The following is a 24899-nucleotide window of genomic DNA, read 5'->3' as shown; positions in this document are numbered from 1 at the left end:
CACACAAATACCTTTTTTTGTAGATCTGCATTAAACTTATACACTGATTTGTCAAAGAATTGACATTGACATAATTCAATGTTATATAACTTTTATTCACATACATAGCATTTCTTTTCCAACCTGGTCTGTTAAGTCAAAGTTTTGAGAACTTTTTAAAAAATATTATTATTTAGGTTTTGAATATATACTATTAGTATTGTAGTTAAACTCTATTCTTTTTGTGATATTTTTATATGACACGTTTTCCCATAGCCTGTTCTAAGTCATTGCTTCTGATAGACAGGAAAGCTACTGAATTGTGTAGAACAATTTTGGAAAAAAGTTCTTCAAAAAATTAAAAATAGAACTATCATATGATCCAGCAATCCCATTTCCTGGTATTTACCCAAAGGAATTGAAATTGGGGTCGCTAAGAGATACCTGCACTCTTGTGTTTACTGCAGCATTATTCACAAGAACCAAAATATGGAAACAATCTAAATGTCCACTGATATGTGAATAGACAAAGAAAACATGGCATAGTCATACCCTGGTATATTATTTTGCCTTTAAAAGAATGAAATCCTGCCACTTGTGACAACATGGATGAACCTGGAGGACATTATGCTAAGTGAAACATGCCAGGCACAGAAGGACAAATAGTGCATGATTCCACTTCTATATCTTAAACAGTCAAACACATAGAAGCAGAGAGTAAAATGGTGGGTGCCAGGGGCTCGTGGAAGGGGAAACTGGGGAGTTGCTGTTCAACAGGTATAATCTTTTGGTTATGCCAAATCTATAAATTTTAGAGATCTGCCATTAAATAAGTGCCTGTAGTTAACAATATTGTATTGTACCCTTAAATTTTTGTCACGAGGGCAGATCTCATGTCATGTTCTTACTACAGTGTATAAAAAAAAGCAACTGGTAAACAATTATACAAATACAGTTTTTAAAAGATGGACATTAGAATTTATAGTGCCTTATTCTCCAGATGTGAGGTAGTGTTACTCCATATGTTCTAATTCTTTTAATATGTTGTTGAAGGCAGAGTTTCATAGACTACTCCCTGGTGTGGGAGTGAGCATCTTACCTGAATTATAGAAGGTTCCAAAGATTGGGCAAGCTAATAATTTGAGCCAGGGAGATGAGGTCATTCTCTTTGCCAGTCACTACAATCTTGCAAAAGGAGAGCCTGAGACATGTTTCTGGACCAGAAAGTAGGCTGAAGTGAGAGGCACTTAGACAGAAGGAAGATTGGAACTGTGATCAGTGGAGTTCATCCTGGAACCTGTCCCCGTCTTGACCTCTCTCACCCTCCTCCACACTGTAGCCAGAGCGAAACTTTTGTCATCATAAAAGAACATGATTTAGAGGACCTGTCATCTGTCCCTGCTTGCTTCTCCCGCCTTCTATCTCACCCCTCTCCTCTCTCTGGAACCTTATTACTATCTAACCATTATTAAATGTCTTTCAGCTCCATAAAAAACTCATCATTTTCGTCTTTTGGTTTTTTTTAAAGATTTTATTGGGGAATTGGGGGAGGGGAACAGTGTTAGGGAATTGGGGAAGGGGAACAGCCAAGTTGTTGTCCTTCAATCTTGGTTGTGGAGGGTGCAGCTAGCTAAGCTCCAAGTCCAGTCGCCATCGGGCCGGCCATTGGCAGCTCAGGGCAGCTCAGCTCAAGGTGCCGTGTTCAATCTTAGTTGCGGGTGGGCATAGCCCACCATCCCATTCGGGAGTCCAACTGGCAACCTTCTTGTAAGGAGCATGTGCTCTCACCAGCTGAGCTATCCTGCCACCTGTTGGCAGCTCAGCGGCAACTCAGCTTGGGCACAGCTCACTGGCCCATGTGGGAATCGAATCAGTGACGCTGTTGCTCAGAGCTCACACTCTTAACCAACTGAGCCACTTGGCCGGCCCCTCATCATTTTTGTTTTTACCTCCAGGATTGTGTACATGCCCATCCCTCTGTTCCAGCCCCTCTCACACCCAACCCTCCAAACTATAATTCCTGCTCATTGTCAAGTCTCATTTGAGACCTCATTTCCTCTAGAAAATTTTCCCTGGCCCTCAAGACTGGATTAGGTTTTCCCTTAGCACTGCTATTACCCCTATTCCAGGGGTTATCCAACTGTGTTGCAATTGCCTATTAACTTGGCTGCACCTCCCTCCTCCTAGACTGAAAGTGCCTTCAGGCAGAGACAGAATCTGTCCAATATCTGACCTCATGAGATAGACCAAGTTAGAACTGCCCGGTCAACTTGCTCCTCAATTCCTGATCCACAGGAATTAGAGCTAATAAGTGATTGCTGCTATCATGAATCACTGAATTGGGAGTAATTTGTTATATAGCAATAGATAACTACTATACTATCAAAACTTAGTGGTTTAAAACAACAACCATATCTCAGATTCTGTAGGTTAGCAATTGGCAATTTCTTGCTCCTTGTGGCATCAAATGAGATCAACTCAGCAATCCTCAGCTGATGGATGGGCTGGTTGGGAGGATCCAACATGGCTTCACTCAAATGTCTGGCACTTTGTGGGCTAGAAGGCCGGTCTCAGCTGGGAACTTGGAGCCCACACTGGGAGCCTACACTTGGCCTCTTCACTTGAGCAGTTTTATAGTTCTAGCTGTTATGCTCAGATCTATGATTCAGTTTGAGTTAATTTTTTGTATGCTGTATGATCAGGTTTTTTCCAAACAGATACCAGATATGCAATAGTTACAACAGCATTTGTTGAAAATATTATCCTTTTCTCTTTTTTGTTTGAATTGTGTGTGTGTGTGTGTGTGTGTGTGTGTGTGTGTGTATATATATATATATATATATATATATATATATATATATATATATATATATGTATTTCCCCCCCACCCGCCTCTGGATTTTTATGTCATGTTCAACTGATTTGTCTGTATGTCCTGTGTGGTCATATTTTAAAACTGCCCAAAGCACCAAGCATTCCCTGTAGCTGAATTGCTCTCATGGCATCACACATTCAAGTCCTCCAGGACAGCCCATATCACCTGGCTCGGGCTCCTGAGACATGACATCCTGGCTCTAGCTGACCATCTTGGGCTCCTCTCCCTCAGACAGACCAAAGAATTCATAAAAACAATTTCAAAAATGGGTTAGGCAGAGGAGATAGGTGGGAAAAAAAGAGATGGTTAGAAAAGATGAAGAGAAGAGGGTGGAAGGCAGGGCTATGCCTCTGGCCTAAAGGGGACAACTGTGACTCATAAATGAAGCGGGAAACAATCCCGTTTTCTAATACTGAAACCTGTCAATGGATGGTGAGTCAAAACACAATCCCCTCTATGAGTTTGCCGCCATGCCTGCTTAAAGGCAGCGTAAACTTTTCCCCTCAAGAGCATATTTTGCTTAATGACCTTTCTTGTGCAAAACACCAATTTCATTGTTTCAAATTTGTCAAGAACTAAGTTTTTGGATAAGAAGTTATAGCAGAACTTTTCTATTTCTCAAAAGTAACTTTGTAAAAAAATAAAAAATAAAAACAGGAACTTTGCTGTCAGCAAAATTTCTGATTTACTAGAAGTTTGAACTGGTTTGCAAAGTAAGTAGGTTAATCACTAGCTCACATCTCTAAAATTACTTTGACATTTACTATTAATACATTTAGTTGATTGCCTTAGGGTCTGTTTGCAGAGGTAGCGATCCTCAATGAAAACAGGTGAAAATGTTTGAAAAGTATAAAATGTTCAGCAACTGTGCATACCACACTGATTCTTTGTGGTTTTGCCAAAAATCAGACAACATATTTGGCTTTTTCCACCACACGACACTCTTTTACCCCTATTTCTACATCATCCAACATGGCAAGGCTAACAGAAAATCTGGGTCAAATGAGGAAACTCAGCAAATGGTTTTTATCTGGCTTCACTGTTTGACCACCAACTGGCAAAGACCATAAGAAAAATTGCACAGGAGATAAATGATAGGGTAAAAGTACATTTTTGACTACAGGCCCAGGCTCTTGTAAAAGAAGCAGGACTAAGATTTATAGGAAACGATTTGGGAACGACTTCAAAGTGCCAAAGAATCACAAAATTGTTTTTCCATTTAACAAAAAAATTTCCCATATTTAAAAACTTTGGGGGGTAGTTTGTTGTTTTCTCTCCTGTGTCTACACTCTATTTAATAATTTTACCCCATAATCCCACCGGTTGCTGTTTTTCTAGGGAAGATCAAATAACTGAAAAACTTTTATCAGATGTGTAGATCACAGCAAATTCTTGGCACTTAACACATATGTAACACTGATAAGAGTAAAGAAAGACTCAAAGGAGGTAAAACCATAAATTATCTCAAACAGGTTAACTTTAAAATAACTTTTTACTGATGAGAGAAACGCCCTTACCCAAAAGCTAATTAATATTTTTTTTATTAACTGCTTCAGTTCTCTTCCTTTAAGAAGTTCTTAATATGTTCTTAATATAACACAGCATCAATCCTAAAACATATAATAACCAATTTTTTAAAAATCAAATTCAAGAATGCCAAACAGGTGACTTATGAAGAGAGTGGAGGCCCAAGGAAGCGCCTCACTTCTGTCTTCCCAGGACAAAAGGATACATAACTGACAGATGTAACTAGTAGAAGTAGGTGCTCCCAGGATGTAAGAAATTGTCTTGAGGCAGAGAATGAGCAAGAATGCAGGAAAGGAAAAGAATTTTGAAGGTTGTAGGTGTGTGATATTTTTTCCCCCTAGAATTAGGAGATAGCTGCAAAAGGTGGAAAAAAACGGGTTAAGACGGAATCTATATTGGTTTTCTTGAGGTTTAAGATAAAAAAAATAAAGGAAGAAGGAAAACAGGCAGGATCAAGGATTTTTAGAGCTGGAAGCGACCATCTAAGCATTTAATCAAGGGGTAGCACTTCTATTTGGAGTTAAACCCCAAAGAACTCTTACACAGAACAAAAGCAGACAAAAGAAAAGCTGCTGTGGTGGAAGGGGCAGAGGGGGGCAGAATGCCCATCACACGCGCACACCCCTTTCCCTGTCCTATGACTAGTTTGAAAACCACCGACCAGGCCTTTGACAACCGAAGAAACACAGCGACGAAAGTGACCGGTTCACGATCAGAGCAGAGGCCGGTATCACGTCGCTCCACAACGCACCACTTCCCGGTTTGCCACTAGAGGGAGGCAAGGAGGGGCGTGAGCATTTTTGGAATCATCTGGGTGCGTTGTGGCTGTGAAAATCCCGTGGAGAGGAAGGCTGGAGAGCGCAACCGCGGCTGCGAACGCGGCGGCGCAGGCCGGCAGCCCAGACTCTTCCCCGTGTGGCCACCAGGGGGCGCGCCCGGTCCGCCTCTCGCGACTCCGCTCCATTATTGAATTGGGAGGCTCGCGCCCGCCGGTCGCCTTGGAAACGGAGGGCGCGGCAGCGACGGAGTGGGTGGGCCTGATCGGTGGGCCCCAGGGGAGTCCTGCCTACCCGCTCCCTGCTGGGTATCCGCTCCCTGCTGGGTATCCGCACCTGGAAGCTGTGAACGGAGGTTGGGAGATTAGCCTCCTCGCTGGGCCCCTGACTCCTTTCAGTCTGATTTAATACGCTTCAGGCTCTTAAGCATCTCCGCCCCACCACCATCGGCCCCTGTAGCTTGCTCTGCCCCCAAATGCGCCTGGAGTCGTGCCCTCCTGGTGTCCTCCACTGGGCTCTGATCCTGGGAAATTAGGAGCTGCTGGGAGGGGTCCTTACAGGCACACTCCATCTTTTCACCCTGGAGACAGAGAGGGAGGGGGATTTTTTTTATCTAATCAGAACATTACCCCATCTCTCTTTCTGCCTTTCTGTAGAACCCCTGGATACGTTGCTTATTTGCGGTTCTAGAGCATCCTCTCCCAGAGGGAAGGATCTGAATTTGATTCAGGTTTGTAGCCATCATGCTGCCCTCAGTCTCTGGCACACAGTAGATGCTCAGTAAAACAATGCCTCCCATCTGCGTGGGGCTTTATCACTTGACAGTTTTCCCAAAGCATTTGAGCTTCATTAATAACCTCGAGAGGACGTAAGAAAGATGGAACAGAAACAGGGTCAGAGAGGTTTAGAGACTTGTCAGAGGTTATAAAACTCACTCGTGGAGGAGCTAGGACTAGACACAGGTCTTGTTTTTTCTCAGTGCTCTTCTCACTGACTTCCCAGACTGGCGAATGCCTTCAGAGTGAGGACCTCAGACATCCTTGCATCCTTCTCAGCACCAGCACAGAGCCCCTCCCACTGTAGACACCTCGTAAGTGCTGCGTGTGTTCTTTAAGTCCTTTCACCATTATGCCCCCACTCCGTAAGATTTGGGGTTCTTTCCTTTTTTTATTAATTTGTTAGATTTGTATAGTATTTTATTTGTTTTCTTATTTCGTAGTTCCCCGTAATTCTCTGCTGAGCAGAGAGTTGAGGAAGTGGTTTGGGAGGTGGGGGGGAAATGTCCCATCTAAGAGGAAAAATAGATTTCTGTGAAGGCAAAGAAGGGAAATAAGACTGGATATCTTCAGTGTGCGTGCTAATTGCTCACGGGTTCCTTCTCCGCCACCCCAAAAGCCAATCCTCTCTATATTGACCACTGCGCTTTGAAGACAGAGAAAAGCGTTTTTTGTTCTCCTCCCCATCAGAGTATTTTCATTATCCTCACAATAATCTCTTCATGGTTACATTTCTTTTTTGACATTTTTAAAACTGGAGAGCAGGAGTTGGGGGGGAAAAAAGTAGTTCTGGTTATAAATATAATATACTGCATTTCAAAGTATTTGTTATGAGCAAGTCGGGATCAGAACACAGACCAATTTTTAAGCTAAGAACCCAATATAATTTGGGAACTGCAGTTCAAAAATGTGCCACCGACCAAATGATTTGAATTGGTAAAGAAAATACATGCTAATATAATGTACATCACAGTCATGTGAATGAAAGTTGAAAATGTTATTCATCCAGATATTTTAAAATGCCTTGATTTGAATATGTGGTTGTTTAACATGTCTTTAAACTGGCTGTATTTTACATTTTAAAGCAATTCGGGGCTATATATACATAATCTGTACAAAAAAGGGTCTGAATTTTTTAAACTAACTTTCAGGTGATGTCATTATTACTAAAAGGCTTACGATGAATTCAGGTTTTTGTTAACATATGCTGGAGAGCATTTCTAAAGTATTTTAAAATTGTATTAAAAATGTGTTCTAGCATAAGTGAGAATTTGAGTTTAAAAGTCATTTTGCTTTCCAAATTCAGGGTGTATACAACATTATGAGTACATAAAGAAAGATAGCGCACATTATTTACAAGTCAGTCATTCAAATCAGACATTTATCAAACATCTAGTTTTGTGCCCATGAGAGATGCTGGTCTATGTGCCAATATCTATTTTTGAATTCCCAAAGATAAGGGTTTGTTGAAGTAATTAGTTGCTGTTCAGTATTAAAGGAGTTATATTTTGTTGAAGATGAGTGCCATGAATGTTTTCAAATATATAGTGCAATTAACACTATAGTGAGATATGTGCCTTTAAAGTTAGATTACTCTTTCACAAAGGCTTTTGGAAGTACCTTATTATTACTATTATTATATTATTATTATTATTATTATTCCACAAGTTTATAGCTAGTTAATGGCAAAGCCAGGACTAGACCTCAAGACTTCCAACACCCATATAGAGATCTTTTACCTAAATCACGCTGTCAACCCCTGATGGAATCTCATTCAGAGCTTTTGTTATTACTAATACTGTTAAGTAAATATCTTCCATTTTAGACTACATTTATATAAAATATTAGCTAACAAATGTCAGGATTCTCTCCAAATGTCCGGAAAGGTATTAGGGCAGAACTTCCGTCTTTCCCCCAGGCTCCATGAAATTGTGACAGGAGTCATTCAGAGGTGTCTGGATATTCACAGCTCCGCAAAGTCCTGAGAGAAGTCATTAGGATCTTTCTACATACTGAGCCAGGATCCTGAGACTTCACAGGAAGGGACATATTCTTTGTTTTTTGCAGAGTCAAGAAAAGCATTATGGAATAAACAGTACATTGAAGAACATGGCTCTTATATGTCCATTTTTTACTCAACAGACTTCTTTTCACTGAGGAGCATTTGGGGAAAGTTTTTTGAAACATTTTCTAACAGTGTTTATGGAGTAGACTCTGAAAAGGCTGGAGTTCCGTGTCTTTCAAACTCAGCCTCCTCACCTGCCCTCACTCTAGGGCGTATGTATGGAATGCCCAAACAAGGTCACAGTGTGAGCGACCATCTCCATAGCATCCATTACCTGCACCATTTTGCTGAAGTCTTTTAAAACTTCAATTTTTTTTTAAAAGTTCTGCTGGGGTATATGCTTCTTTCTTCCTATCAATCTGAGTAGAGATCTTGCCTCTTCCATATTTTATAACCACGGGCCAAGTAAAGCGCCATGCACAGAGCAGGCACTGAATAGATGGTTGCAGTTACTGACAAACAGATTAGGTGTCCATTTGTCAGGAAATATTCTAAGTGACACCTTCTTGTAAGATAGTTAACTTACTTTGTGAATATTTTTCTAGGATTCTCACCCTTTACTGAGATAGAAATCATCTAGGTAGTCAGGAACTGTAAATCCTTGTAAATGTTTATAAAAATCCCCATTGTTTGTAGGACATCCTCAAATGCAACAGTTCATTCTGAGGCAATGTCATTAGCTCATTGCAATAATGCAGCTATTAAGCAGGCCATCCAATTGGCTTACTAATTTTCTGGAAAGTGTGCAAAACAATGAATCTTAATATGGTTTATGCATAAATCATATGTGCTTAATGGATCCACATTTTCACTCATATTTTATTAAAATCCTTTGCCATGAGCTGCAGTTAGGTAACTAATTATACATTAGAGAGTTGAACACAGAAGAGCCAGGTTACTGAGGTAATTGAGCAAGATGAGATCATTTTTTCCTCCAGCACAGATGGGTGCCACAGGTGGGAACCATAACACTTTGATCTCTTCCATATGACTCAGAAAGAGAATTAGAGATTAATGTTGGCATTTGCTTTAGCTTTTAAATAAAATACAGTCAAAATTATTGTTCAATAGTAGGTTATTGTTGTAAAATGAAATAGCTGTCAGCATGCTATCTTCTGTGCAACAGTCAAGTTAAAAATTCTAATTCTAAATAGAAAATAATATAAACATTCAATTCTGCCTCTGAAACAAAAGAAAACAATTTTTTCTCAACTGGTAGATTTCTGTGAACTGTGATGGTATAATGACACACTTTGGTTTGTAGCTTATGGTAGTCTCAATATTTTCGTATCTGAGAAGATACTAGTTAATATATGCCCTTGTCTTAATACATTCTTTTTGTTGTTGTTGTGTCACCTGTATGATTTTTCAGTTGTAAGGCACAGTAGTACATCTGCGTTCACATATGAATCCTTTAGAATATAGAGATGAACACACTTGGCTAGAAAAGTCTCAGACACAGAGACCGAGCCTCGCTGGAGGTCTGGGTGTGCAAGCAGCATGTCTGCAGGGGAAAAGGGTGTTTTCATTTCAGAGAGTTTTTCCACTGTGGATCTGAATAATCTATGTAGATTGCCAATTCAGTGATCCAAATCAATGATGAATGTTGACAACAGCAAACGGCATGGATTAGCCTTTCCACATATCGTCATACTTGGCAGCAGGCAGGCATTTCTGCTTTACAGTTACCTGAAATTTGAAGAAGCACGATCTGGAGCTATAACTAAAGGGGGTATAATAAAGCTCTTTCTGTATGTCAGATATTATGCGAGGTGCCCTATAAATATTAGCTTATTTAATCCTTAAAACAGCTTTCAGAATGAGATTATTGTTCTCGCTTTACCAATGGCAAAAACTGAAGCTCAGAAAGATAAAGTAACCTACTCAAGGTTACATAGATACTAGGTATTAGATCTAGGATTAGAACCTGTCTGCCTGAGTCATTCGTCTATCCATTCATGTGTTCATTCGACAAGGATTTATATGCAATGTGGGGAAATACAGCAATGCACAAGACTTGCATCACTCCCACTCTCACAGAGTTTCTAGTCATTTTAACAAATAATTACAAAGGTTATGTTCTCTCTGCCACACTCAACTACTAATACAACATGGCTTGAAGTTTGGGCACTTTTTTTTTTTGAGATTAATGAAAACTGGAAGGTAAAAATCTGTTAAAGAAGACTGTAATCTGAAAAAAAGTACTTTAGTACCCAAACCAAATCTTTGTGGTATACCTTTTACTATAAAAACCTATAAAACAAAACAAAACAAAACAAAAAAACCTATGAACAGTGGACCTGATTTCCCCTTTATAAATACATATTTTTTAATCATTTTTTGTCATTAGATGCAAAAGCAATTAGTAGCTAATGAAAAGTTACTGTTAATGATAATACATTATTATAATTATTATTTTGCATATGTAAACCTCTTAACCATTTAAAAAACATTTTACTATGTGCTCGTCTTTGCTCTTTATAACAATCCTGGCCAAACATAATTCCTTTGGAACCTAGTTTCTTGGTGCTCATGGAAAATTGTGCTTTTGCTTTGTCTTAATTAAAAAAAAAAAATTAAAAGACATTTACCGAGCTGCTGCCATATGCAGTGCATTCTGCCAAACACAGTGGAGAAATAAAATGGCTGAGAAAGTTCAGTTCTTGCTCGTAAAGAAGCTTGATGGGGCAACAGATGTAGATGCATAACATAAGGGAGTGAGTCTCCACCGGTTTAGGGTGGGGGGGGGTGCTGTACTTGGGCTAAACATAGAACTCACCAGGCTCAAGAATCCCCATGATTCATGATGCCCCAGCATTGTGTTAGGTCTGGGGACATGGAAGCAGTCTGGATGGAAAAGTCAGTCTTAAGTTTCAGCAGTGCCTTATATTGCGTAAACACAAGTAGGGGGGCAAAGACAGAGTTGATTTACTTTTTGTATGTGTCTTTTCTGAACAGGTGCATTTCTTGCGAGCTAAGCAACCCAATGGAAACCACAGCGAGAGCAAATAAAAAGGATATTCGATATGGGCCACCAAAAGAAGTGAAATTGCCTATCAGTGAAACACTTCTAGACTATCAGTAAGCTTAGATTATTACATCCAAAGTTTTCCATATATAAATGGCAATCATTGTTAAGACTCTTATAATTCCACATGGAAAAAGATGCACTCAAAATCTGTCAAGGGAGCCGGAGTGGAGGTAGATTGGAGGCATAATTGCACTCTTGTGCTATGTGTATATTTTTAAAAGGTTTTGAAACTTTGGCTATAACGTAGTCCAAGTCGTAGCTAAGAAATAGCCTTCATTAATGTGGTTTCAGCTCCCTCCCTACCTCCCCTGTATTATTGGTCACCCCCCCCTTAAAATACAATGTAGAATAGTCAGCATGCATTCATAGAAGAGTAAAAGTGGAATTTTTTTCTTCTTTATTTAATTTTTCATTTCCAGACATTCCAATTTGCATTCTTTCCAAATAGCTACAAATCAAATCCAAATGATTTAAAGAGTTATTTTTAATAAGGATAACATTTCTTAATGTTTTTCTCCCAGGAGCTGAAGACAAAACTAGAGGTGATGCCTATCCTATGTTTATGTTTTATCCACCTAATGGAGAGTAAGCCCCTTGAGAGCTTTTGAGCCTCAACTTTTGGCTTAGGGTAGGTGTTTTAATGTGTAATTCTTAGGGAGTGAGTGATTACCTGTCAGTGTTTTTCCAAATAAGAATGTGCTTCCTTCACGCATTTATTGAACTAATACTCGAATATTTGCCAAGTACAAGGCAAGTGCTGGGTACTGAAGGACGACAGTGAACGGGACCCCATGATCCCTGCCCTGGCGAAGCATGGGAGACAGACATTAAACAACGAATTCAAGCTTTTGAAAAAATTACATAGTTATAATTAAGGTTCTTTGAGTGAAAAGTGTAGGGTGCCGTGTAATAGTATAACTAAAGGACTTGATATAGTCAGAGGGGTCAGGAGAAGCTTGTATGAGGAAGCAATGCTTAAGCTGAGCCCTGAAAAAGGAGCAGGTGTTATGGAGACAGAACAGTATAGAGGAAGGAAGACTTAAGGAAAAGACACTGGGGTGAGGAAGCCCTTATCACAGACAGCCCAGGAAATGAGAGAAGGCAGAATGAGGGGGAGAGGGCTAGCGCAGGCTGGTGATTTAGGCAAGGGTCAGATAAGCTGGAATACGTGGGATTTGGAAATGGCAAGCCATTTATTGGAGGGGACAAGGTTGAAATGGGTAGCCCGTGATGCTGGTGAGTAGGTCTTTGTGTAAGAGAATTGTTTTTTAACAACATTCAGGGAAAACCATCTTAAGAGACTTCAAACGTTTTAGAAGGCAGTGAGTGAAAAGGTCAGAACACTGAGAGGGAATCATCCACGGGAAGGGACTTTTAAGAAAGTTCCATTTTATTTTCTACTTCAGGTAACATTAAGTAATAACCAGATCCTACCCACGCTCATTTCTCAACGTAACTGAAAACTGTCCTCATCTCGTCTTAGGAAAGGTGGCCAAAAAGTCAGGCTCTGTGAATACAACCTGGCCTCTAACATGCTCCCATAGTTTATAGTGATGACATCCAATTACAACTGTTTCTCTCTCTTCTGGGTCAACCAGAGGCCAGCCTTTCTCCTTACTAACAGCGGTTTACAAGGAGGCCAACATTTAAAAATTCTCATGATCTAGTGCAAGATATAAATTAAACATCCCATGCTTTTGTTCTCTTTCCTGTGTCAAAGCCGAATAAATAATCTGATGGACTGGAGCAGCCAAGGCCTTGCTGTACTGTGCTCTGCTAGTGACACTTGACTCATTCCATGTGTTCCCAGGTCACATAACAAATCACCAAGACTTACCCCTCATCGTCTGAGGAAGGACAGTCCAAGGGTCCCCTGGCAGCATCTAATATTTCTCTTATAGTCTCAGCTCCTAACGAAGAGCTGAGAGCACAGTAGGTAGTCAATGATTTCTGAACAATATAACTTTTTTAAATTTAACCCAAGAAAATAAGGTCGTAAACTTCAATGGTTGTGAAGAGCTGAGACTGCCAGTGTTTAATATATAAGGTGATCATCTCTGAGTAGTGATGCTTTTTATTTTCTCCTTTGTATTTGTTTTCCTCCCAGTTTGCTACAGGGAGTATGGATAGAGATAGAAATACAGAGATAGAGATAGAGATATAGGTATGGATATGATTATGGGTAAAAAATAGATAAAAGTATAGATTTGGGGAGAATCCGAATTTATTTTTCTTCTCAGAATTCTCAATAAAATTGCAAAAAGGGAGAAAGTTGACACATTACTAACATTTTAATAATACAGGGAGGATAGGGGAAAGGTGACATATTGTATTACTAACAATTTCAGATCATTATGCTTTAGAATAGTGCTATATATCCTTTTCAAATCATTTTAGTATATATTACCTCACTGGTTTATCATCCCACTTGCTTCAGCATTTAGTGTGACAGGTGGGTTACTCAGGTACTGAGTAGATGAGGGAGATAGGAAAAGGAAAAAGTATAGAGAATGGTGAAGCTAGAATTCCCACAGTGGCTAATAAGTTCAGCTTCATCTGCTTCTTGGTAAATCCATCTCTTCATGAGGCCTGAGGAGATCAAAGTGAACTCTAAGGAGGGGCTAGGGCCATGTTAGACCTGCAACCACCATGCACTCCAGAAAAGGGACAATGAAGCCGCCAAAACCTTTGGGGCATCTCAGAATTCTCTCTGAGGCCTGCTGACGCCACTCAGATCTTTCTGAACTGCTCAATGCAGAAGGAACACAAGACAAAGCCCTAGGTTCTTTGTTCCTAACTGCTCTGAGGGAAGGAGTGATAGATTTAAGGGTAGGGTGGCCATCTATAGCAAATAAAAATACAGATGCCCAATTTAATTTTAATTTCAGATAAACAACAAAGAATTTTTTTAGTATACGTGTGTCCCATGCTATATCTAGGGTTCGGGCTGGATGTATTCTCCAGTCCAATCTTTGCATGCTCAGTCGTCACAAAGGCAGGCAGACTCAGTCTCAAACCAATGGAGACCACATACTTGAGATACACTTTCCTGCTCCACCCATGCAGAGAATTACCATTGCCATACTTATAATTACAGAAATTATGTGAGTAATTAGCACACATTTGCACAGGCTCTTTTCAGATAATTTTCATTTATTTTTCTCCTTAAGAATGCGAGGTAGAGAAGGCACTTTTTCAAACTTTTTGCACATCTAAGCTTTAGGTAAGAAGGAGAAGATGGTTTATACTTACCTATACCCTTATTTCTTACTATTATGTGGAGATCACCCTATCAATAATAGTTCTTTCATTTATTGTCGCTCCCATGTCCTCTTATTTCCCCCATAGCATTTATCACAATGTGTAGATAATGGCTTGTGTGTTTACTTGTTTATTTGTCTAGTAAAATGGCAGCCCTTTGAGGGCAAGGATCATGATGATACTGTTTATCATGATCTGTGTACTGCCTAAAACAATGCTGGGCACATACACAGCTGCTCATTAAATCTGTGTTGTATGTACGACTGCATGAAAGGGAACACTGGTCAACTTAAATTGCACCATTTTGGAACTGAAAGGAACCACAGAGCTCATCTCATCTCCTTCAATTCTCTTACTTACAGAAGAGTAAGCTGAAGCCTAAGTAGGTTCAGAAGCAGTTAGGGGAGAACCAAGTCTATAATCCAAGTTTCATGGCATCCAAATAGAGCTTTGCTTTCCACTAAAGCATTTGCTTGTTTTGTTTTTATATTGCACTTTCATCATTTGGAAAGAAGGAGGCTTATTTTTCTCTATACTAAGTATACAATGTCACCAATATAAATGATATTTTGTGGGAATGGCTGAGAAAGTAAGATTCAAATTCAATTGAAATTTACTAAATACAGTAAAACCTTGGATTGTGAGTAACTTGATTTGCAAGTGTTCCACAAGATGAGCAAGCATTTCTAATACATTTTAATGTGGTAAATGAGTGATATCTTGCAATACAAGTAGTTTGTTTCTGGAACGAATCATGCTCACAAACCAAGATATTACTGTACTTATTTTAAGGCAGAAACATTCATGTATGATTTATTATTTTAATCCTTATAAAAATATGTAGAGCTGGGTAGTGTTATCTCCATTGACAGCTTGGAAATTGAGGCTCAGGGAACTGACCTGCCTGAGGTAAAATAGGTAAGAAGTGGTAGGGACAAAATTGAAAACCACAGTTTCTCATTCTCAACCATTTCTCTGTTCACTACACACCACAGAAGTGCTATTGTTTTGTTTTGTTTTGTTTTAATTGAGGCAAGTGGTTCATATAGAGCCATTTCTGTGGCCTTATTTTGGTCTCAGATTTAACATTATAAGGCTTACTAAGTAATACAGATACGAGTATAGAGATATACTTAACACTTCCAACAGCTACCAAATGGCCTATACCAAAGTCTTTCTGCACTTGTCTCTCTCTCCTTCATACCGAACAGATGCTCAACAAATACTGTGGGTGTTAATGAAAGGTATTTGTATCAGGAAAGAAGCTTGTGTTAATTATAGAAGAGAAGGTATACACCAATGAACTTGAACCAATAGGTATGCCTAGTTTGTTTACCTTACTATTGGGTTGTCGGAAAAGTCATGATGTATTTTGTCTATGTTTTTCAAAGGTCATTTATTTATATACGGCACAAAGATCAATCAGTGATATAGTGCCTGTTTTGTTCAATAACCTTTTGCCATTTTTCAGTGAGCTTCATAATTCCTCATTTATAGACGGACCTGTCTTTATTTGCGAAAAACTGAACAAGGTGTTGATTTACAGCCTCATCTGAATTGAACGTTATACCACGCAAGGAGTTTTGAAGAGAGCAAAGCAAGTGGAAGTTTGATGGCGCAAGATCAGGCGAGTATGGTGGGTGTGGCAACACATCCCATCCAAGCTCCAATAATTTTTGACAGGCGATCAAACTTGTATGTGGTCTCACATTGTCGCGATGGGACACAACTCTTTTACAATTAATAAGCTCTGGACATTTCTGGATGATGGATTCGTTCAAACTGTCCAACTGCCAACAGTACACATTCAAATTGATTGTTTGGTTCCTTGGTAGGAGCTCGAAAAACATGACATCTTTAAAATCCCACCAGGAGAGCATAACCTTCCTCTGATGAATGTCTGCTTTTGATGTCATTTGAGGTGAATCATCACGTCGTGACCAAGACCGTTTGCACACCACATTGTTGTAAACAATCCATTTCTCATCACCAGTTATCAGTTGCTTCAAAAAAGGATCATTTCCCTCACGTTTAATGAGTATATTGCAGATGTTTATACACGCCGTCAAATGAACTTCTTTGAGTTCAGGCGGAACCCAAATATCGAGCTTGCTTACGTATCCCAGCTTCTTCAGGTGGTTGTGAACGCTTGAATGATGGATGTTCAGTGTTTCTGTAATCTCTCATGTCAAGTGGGTTTGACTCGATCAATGCCTTTTATTTTGTCGTCATCAACCTCGGTGGGCCTCTCTGACCGAGGAGCGTCTTTGAGATCAAAATCACCAGCATGGAATTTCGTGAACCATCCTTGGCACTGACGTTCTTGTAGAGCATTGTCACTGTAAACTTTATGCAACTTTTCACAAGCTTGACACATGTTCATCCCTTTATGAAAGTAAAACAGTAAAATATGGCAAAAATGCACAGTTTGGTCTTCCATCTTCAACTTGTTGTAAAATCTCCAAAACTCAACCAAATCACACAATTTTTTTTTAGAATGAAGCCAGAACTGTCAGCTGTCAAATGACATAGCAATAACATAGATGCAAGTGACTAGTACTTCCAAAAATGAACTAGCGTCATCTGTTGCAGACATGCGTCATGACTTTCCTGACAACCCAATATTTCAAGAAGATGGGCGTGCTCTTATAAAATCTTTGTTTTGTCAATTTTATCTGAACGTTTTTAGAATTCTGGAAAGCATGTTTTCCATGTGCTCTTTCCTATGTTCTCTTTAAGCTGACTTATTTGTAGGAAATTAGAAAGTATCAAAATTACGGCTATGAATTAAAAATGATGATTGATTTGGAAAAAAACTTGAAGTGATCTCTCTAATATACAATTGAGTGAGTGAAATATACTCAGAAACACATAATCACTTAAGAAAGTTCTTATCCCTAAATAGGTTTTTATAATATATTTATTACTTTATTTCAATTCAAATAATTTAATTGTAAATTTTGTCTGATTAATTTTCCTAAGATAAGTAATTGTAACAAATCTTATCTTTGTTTATTATCAGCTGTCAAATAAAGGAAAGTGTAGTAGAACGATTCATGGTTCAAATAAAGAGACTCAGGGAAAAGAACCAAAAGTATCATGAAAGAGTGAGTATAAGATTTAAAGCTTATATCTAGTTATTAAACATTTACACAAATGCTTTAAAAAATTGTTAATTATGATGAAATGTACTCCAGGAAATTATCTTATTTAGTGCTTGGAACTGATTAATTTACAATCTATTTAAGTTTTGTGTGTGTGTGTGTGTGTGTGCTTGTGAGGCAAGAAGCTACTGTTATTATATTAATTATAATATCAAAGGAAGTCAGCTTAAATTATGTTATTTAGCTCATAAGGACACTGAGTCTTATGTTCAAATCTTACAGCTCCGAAAGCATGTTTATCTTTTAATTTCTTATTTAACCAAATTATAAAACATTGGTTCTCTATTTTTAATTTTTGTATCTGTTTTCTTTTAGATTTTCAGAGTGTACACATGTTAATAGTATTTGAAAAGTACAATCTTAGTTGCTAAAATGACTAATTTAATGTTTAAGATGATATATTGTTTTTATAAAATCAATGTAAAATGAATTTCAAAGGGGTGCTGTATATGACTATCAAAAGTAAAGACCAACAGAAATAAAGTTTGGAAACAATAAATTATAATTAACACAACTCATCCCTTAAAGGGTCATGAATGAGGAAATACTGAGGGTGTCCCCATTGAAACATTTATTTTATGTGGACCCTGAAACTTCTACACTTAAGTGTTTTATTTGGCTTTTGTCTAAAAAGAACTATATCTACAAATCTTAATGAAGCCTGGGGTCAGAGATCTGAGTTTGCATCCTAACTGTGCAACTTACTGCTGATGTCATTTTGGCCAACACTGAGCCTCAACTTCCCTTTTGTAAAATGGGGATTCCTGTCTTCCCATAGGGCTGATTTGTTCATTCATGCAGCACATATTTATTGGGCAAGACAAGTCCTGGTGGTGATATAACTGTGCCCCTGACAGTGTCATGATTCTCAAGGATCAGTCACTTGTAATAGGGACAAAAATAGAAGGTCAGGTCTATAGATGAGAGTAGAGAGAAGTTTGGCCTAGGTGCTCGGATGCAGGTTCCACATGATGAAGTCCATCCAGAGCACAAAAGAGGAATGAGTTGCCATCATGGGACCAATTCATGCCTCCCAGTACTCAGCATTGAAACTTGTAGGTCAGCTTTGGGACTTCTATTTAATTGTGGAAAGGGCTAAGGAATTACTTTCTCATAGCCCATCAGTTGGAGCCAGAAACAAAGGTTTTGTTTCTGTGAGGATTAGTTCAAGAATGGGAGAGTTGATTCACACCAACACCAGTGAAAGGAAAAATTCTTGAGGTCACATGTATTTAAATGGCTACATTAAACATGACTCATTAGCAAGACATTTTTCTCTTCAGTTATGTCAAAATCAGAAATGCCCCTCTTCCTTCCTACTCATCATCCCTTCCTACGTGTTAGACTATCACCTCATTTATTATTTTTCTTTCTCTTTGTTTGCATTCCTTGTTCCATTTACCTCATTAAGCATTTTATAGTTCACTCTGTCCACTTCCTTACCTCCTAATTTGTTCTCTCACCCCTCCTATTCCACCATTATTGCTCTGGCAAAAGTTATTAATGACCAGTTAGCCACGTCCTATGGGCTCTTTGTAACCATTTTCCCTCAGCCCTTCTACAGTCAGTCACCTCTGTCATCTTGACATTCTTTCCTTTGGGTTCCAGGTCATCACACTCCCTTATTTTTCCTCCTGCTTCTCTGACCATTTCTTATTGTTTTTCATTCATTGTGCTTTTCCTGGACCCGCCCATAATTGGGGTATTTACCAGGGTTCTGGTCTCAAACCTTCCCCGTTCAGTCTAGCCTCCCTCTGTATGATCTTATTTAACATCATGGCTTCAAATTCCATCTATGTGGTAATAATTTTCTTATGTATATGTGATAAAATTTCATAATTCTATACACCAAAAAAATAGCATATGTAAAACCTGGTGAAATCCAAATAACGTCTCTGGTTTAGTTAAAAATATTGTACCAGGGCCAGCTGAGTGGCTCATTGGTTAAGAGTTGGCTTGGGACGCCAGCTCTGAGCAGCAGGGCCCTGGTTCGGATCCCACATGTGGGCCAGTGATGCTGTGCCCTCTACAGCAAAGATGGTGAACAACAGCTCCACCTGGAGCTGGGCTGCTGTGAGTCGCTGGCGAAGGCCTAGGCTGCAGTGGGGCTGGCCGGCAGCTGGCATGCACTTTCATGAGCTGCCGTGAGCCACCGTGAGTGGCCGTCCAATGGCCAGCAAGCAACTGCCTCACCCAGGAAGAGCGCAATGATAATACCAACATGGGCCAGTGAAGAGACGTCCTCCACAACTAGCCTGAAGAACAAAAGGACAGCAACTTGTTTGTTTCCCTTCCCTGATTCCCCAATGCTGTTCTCTTCCCCCAATTCCCCAATAAAATCTTAAAGAAAAAAACATTGTACCAATGTCAATTTCCTGGTTTTGCTAACGTACTATGGTTATATAAGATGTTATCAGTGGGGAAAGCTGGGTGATAGATGGGAACTCCATGTACTATTTTGGCAAGTTGTGTTCTTGTTCTTGTGAGTCTTAAAAAGTTAGAAGGGTAAAGCCCATGAGATGGGCTTATATCAAAACAAAACTAATCCCTTTTTGTAGCTTATTTACTGAATCTCCTTTCTTCTATTTTATTTATTATTTTTTTAATTGGGGAATTGGGTGAGGGGAACAGTGCTGGGGAATTGGGAGAAGGGAAACAAAGAAGTTGCTGTCCTTTTGTTCTTCAGTCTAGTTATGGAGGACATTGCTTCACTGGCCCATGTTTGTATTATCATTGTGCTCTTCCCGGGTGAGGCAGTCACTCGCTGGCCATTTGACAGCCGCTCACAGTGGCTCTTGGCAGCTCACACTGGCTGCTGGCCACTCACACTGGCTGGCAGCCACACACGGTAGCTTATGGCAGCCCACTGCAGCAGGGGCTGCAGCCTACACCGTCGCCGGTGACTCAGAACAGCCCAGCTCCAGGTTGAGCTGTTGTTCACCATCTTAGTTGCAGAAGGCTCAGCATCTCTGGCCCTCATGTGGGATCCGAACCAGGGCCCTGCTGCTCAGAGCTGGCGTCCCAAGCCAGCTCTTAACCAATGCGCCACTCAGCTGACCCTCCTTTCTTCTATTTTATAATATGATAATTATTCTTACCTCAAACAATAATTCTTTATTCACTTTATATGATAGACATCTTTTCTAGCACATTGGTGGATATATCTAACTAAATTTTATTTCAGTACGCAGCTCAAAATAGTTTTTCAGACATAGTGAATTTTGTAATGTGTTGTCAGACACATTTCCCTTCCATTTGAAATTCATAAGGGATTTGGGAAGTTTAGTATAGATGTTACTAAATTTATATACAATGGTAAATATGCTATAGTGATGTTTCTGCAACATTCAATTACATTTTTAGGACATGTGATGCTGTTTAATTTACAAATAAATACATCACATGTTTGAAAAGTAGTCATTGTGTTAAAAATTTTATGTAAGAAAACTGGATTCACTTTGAGAAGTACTGTGCTAAGTTTAGAAAGCAAAGGAATAATCTTTTTAGATAGTATATATTTCTTTATGAATTGTATGTAATGATTTTTAAATTATTAATATCTTTGTAAATGTTTTGCCTATGTATCGTGGTAAATATTTTGGAAGTGAAATTTAATTGAGAGGTCATTGTCACCTTGCTAAAATTAACTAGCATAAGTAAAATCTAATAAAAATTTATTTACTATTCAGAAATACTTGATAAAGGAATTTTCCATTTTGATGAAATAAGTGGATAAGCCCATATTTGGAAAAAGAATTAGTAGTGCAATAGTTGGGCAAGGGATACTTTCATTGCTATGATTCAAGTTTCTACAAATATTTTATTTTAAAATAAGTTATGTCAAGCCAAAGTAAGTAGACTTATTTCTAAGAAAACATGAACCTATTTCATTCAAGAAAGTGGAATATTTGAGAATCGCTTGAAGAATAAGAAATGGTTTATTTTTCAGTTGATTGATCTTCATTTTTAAATTAAACATTTTATTTTGAGATAATTATAGATTAACATACAATTATAAGAAATAATACAGAGATATCCTGTGTACCCATTACCTAGTTTCCTGTAACATATTACAAAACTATAGTCCAGTACATATCACAACGAGGATATTAATATTGACAATATTGACATTGGTACAGTCAAGCTACAGATCATTTCCATCAATACAGGCATCCCTCATGCTGTCCTTTTGTAGCCACTCACTCCCATCCCAATTCCACCCCTTCCATAACCCCTGAGAACCATTCATCTGTTCGCCATTTTTACAATTTTTTCAGTTCAAGAATTCTTTATAAATGGAAGCATACAGTAAGTAATCTTTTGGGATTGGATTTTTTCATTCAGCTTAATGCTCTGAAGATTCATCCAGGTTGTGTGCATTACTAGTTGGTTCCTTTTTATTGCTGAGTAGTATTTCATGACATGGAAGTACCACATTTTGTTTAAGCATTTACATATTGAAAGACATGTGAGTTGCATTCGGTATTTGACTGTGGCAAATAGAGCTTACATAGATATTTGTGTACAGGTTTTTATGTGAATATAAGCTTTTATTTCTCTGAGATAAATGCCTAAGAGTGCAGCTGCTGGATTGTATGGTAAGCAAATGTTTTATTTGGTAAGAAACTGGCATCCTTTTCAACAGTGTAGCTGAATCATTTTACAATCCCACCAGCAATATATGAGTGATCTAGTTGCTCTGAATACCTGTCAGCACTTAGTGATGTCACTATTATTTTAGCCATTCTGATAGGTGGGTAGTGATAGCTCATTGTAGTTTTAATTTTCATTTCCCTAATGGCTAATGATGTGAACATCTTTTCATGTGCTTAATTGCCATTTGTATATCCTCTTTGGTGAAATTTGCCTTTGTGCCTTTTGCATGTTTTCTAATGCTAGTTTTTCTTTTACTGCTGAGTAGTGAGAATTTTTAAAAATGTAGATACATAGTTAGGTAGGTAGGCAGATAGATAATCTTCTAGATACTAGTGCTTTGTTGGATATATTATTTGCAAATATTTCCTCCTAGTCTGTATCATATTTTTTTCATCTTCATAACAGAGTCTTTCACAGAGCAAAGTTTTTCATTTTAATGAAAATGAAATTTTTTTCATTTTTCCTTTTATGGATCATGTTTTTGGAGTCAAGTTTAAAAGCTCCTTGCCTAGCCCTAGATCCCAAAGATTTTATCCAATGTGTTATTCTAAAATGTGTATAGTTTCACCTTTTCCACTTAAATCATGGTCCATTTTGAGTTAATTTTTGTATACGATCTAAGACTTAGATCAAGGTTCTTTTTGTTTGTTTGTTTTTGCCTATAGTGGTGGAATGAGAGAGGGCTCTGATTTCTCCCTCTTCTTATAAAGGCAGTAATCTCATTATGGGGGCTCTACCATGATGACCTCATCTAAATCTAATTACCTCCCAAAGGCCCCACCTCCAAATACCATCACACTGGGGATGAGGGCTTTAACATGTAAATTTGGGCTAGGGAAGGGGGCCATAAACATTCAGTCCACAGCATACTACTTCATTCCCTTTTATAGCCGAACAGTATTCTGGCTGCTTGATTCTGGTGTTGAGCCCCTCGATTGAATTTTTCATTTCAATTATTGTACTTTTTAACTCCTAAATTTCTATTTGGTTCCTTTTATAAAAATAATTTCTTTCTCTGTATTGCTATTTTCTATTTAGTGAGACATCATTCTCATGCTTTCCTATATAGTTCCTTAGACATGGTTCCCTTTAAGTCTTTGAATATATTTAAGATAGCTGATGTAAAGTTTGTCTAAAAAGTCCAATGTCTGGGCTTCCTCCAGGACAGTTTCTATTGACTGCCCTTTTTCCCTGTGGATAATAATAAAAATCCCAGTAAGAATGTGCATGAATCATACCTTCTTGTTTCTTTACATCCCTCATAATTTTTTTTTTGTTGAAAACTGGACATTTCTAATATTATAATGTGACAATTCTGGAAATTTCATTCTCTTCTCTCTCCGGGGTTTGTTATTGTGGCTGTTATTTATTTAGTGACTTTTCTTAACTAATCTGTGAAGCCTACATTATTTGTTGTGATTAGCCATGGAAGTCTTTGTTTTCTTAACTTAGGGGTCAGCTAATGATTGGACAGAGGTTTCTTTAAATGTCTCTAACCAGTGACTCTCCCAGCCTTTGCTGAGGGGCTCTGAATGCTTGTTGGGACCAGCCTTCTACACTCAGCCAGGCAGTTTACAACTTCACCTTCACCTTTACTTCTTGCTTCATCAGAGCCTCAAGGTCAGCCAGAGGTGAGCACTTGGGGCCTTCTTAGGTCTTTCCTGAGCACATGCACAGCCCTGAGTATGCTCACAGCCCTATATATGCATGTGGCCTTTTAGGGTCCCAGGAATAAGGCAGAGCTTTCAAAGCCCCCTACGGAAACCTCATCTCCAGCTTTCCTTTAAAGACTTTTTTGTCAGCTTATTATAATAACCCCAACTGTTATTATCTCCTCAGGAAACTATAATGTTCAACAATTGCCTCTGATTGTTTTTGACAAACATCAGTCTGGGAAAAGGCTGTTCACACACCGGGCAAGCTCTGAGTCAGATCAAATAAAGACAAGGTTTGCTACTGAGATTTGCCAGGGAACTACCAGGTAGATCAAATCATGGCCATTGTTTGGGGAATGGGCTTTGAACGTGTTCTGCTCCCTTCTCTTCTCTCCCTAATGCACCATCCCAGGATGCGAGGCTGCTGGTTTTCACCATGATTGTGGGTAAAAGTTAAAATGCCACAAAGCACACTGTCCTTACCCAAATTCAACCATTTTTCTTGAATAAACACTTTCTGGGAGTTACTGAAAGACTAATTTATAGAGTTCTGAAAAGTTGATTATGACAATTTTTTTGCCAATTTCCTCATTGCTTTTATGAAGAAAATTTTTGGAGGTCTTTACTCCACCATTTCTACTTATGTCACTCTCAATAAGATTTTAAAGAGTGGGCTAGAAAGAAAGAGATTCAGTTTTTAGATTTGTCATATTATGAACCCTTCGGTATTAAAAATTCTTCAGAGACAGAATTAATTACTTTAGAATAGTGTGAACAAAAGATCAGAGAAGTTAAACCACTAAAATTGACTATCATATGAAGAGGCATTTCTCTAAAGGGGACATACAGATGGCCAACAGGCATATAAAAAAATGCTCAACTTCACTAATCGTTAGAGAAATGCAAATAAAAACCACAATGAGATACCACCTCACCCCAGTCAAAATGGCTATCATCAATAAATCAACAAACAACAAGTGCTGGTGAGGTTGTGGGGAAAAGGGAACCCTGGTGCACTGTTGGTGGGACTGCAGATTGGTGCAGCCACTATGGAAATCAGTATGGAGGTATCTCAAAAAACTGGAAATGGAACTACCGTATGACCCAGCAATTCCACTCTTAGGTATTTATCCA

General features: G+C 38.7%; 1 protein-coding gene across 1 annotated transcript in view; it reads left to right on the top strand.

The window, feature by feature from the left end:
• The first annotated feature begins 10984 nt into the window (after positions 1 to 10984).
• The window catches only part of CCDC83 (coiled-coil domain containing 83), a 44568-nt gene continuing 30653 nt past the window's right edge, over positions 10985 to 24899 (top strand). The window contains exons 1-2 of the mRNA XM_019643477.1: positions 10985 to 11079; positions 17313 to 17397. Coding sequence (XP_019499022.1) covers positions 10985 to 11079; positions 17313 to 17397 — 180 coding nt within the window. The remainder of the gene's footprint in view (positions 11080 to 17312; positions 17398 to 24899) is intronic.

This window comes from Hipposideros armiger, unplaced genomic scaffold (genome assembly GCF_001890085.2).
Source record: "Hipposideros armiger isolate ML-2016 unplaced genomic scaffold, ASM189008v1 scaffold_79, whole genome shotgun sequence".
In the NCBI taxonomy this organism is placed as follows: domain Eukaryota; kingdom Metazoa; phylum Chordata; class Mammalia; order Chiroptera; family Hipposideridae; genus Hipposideros; species Hipposideros armiger.
This window is presented reverse-complemented; position numbering and strand designations above follow the sequence as displayed.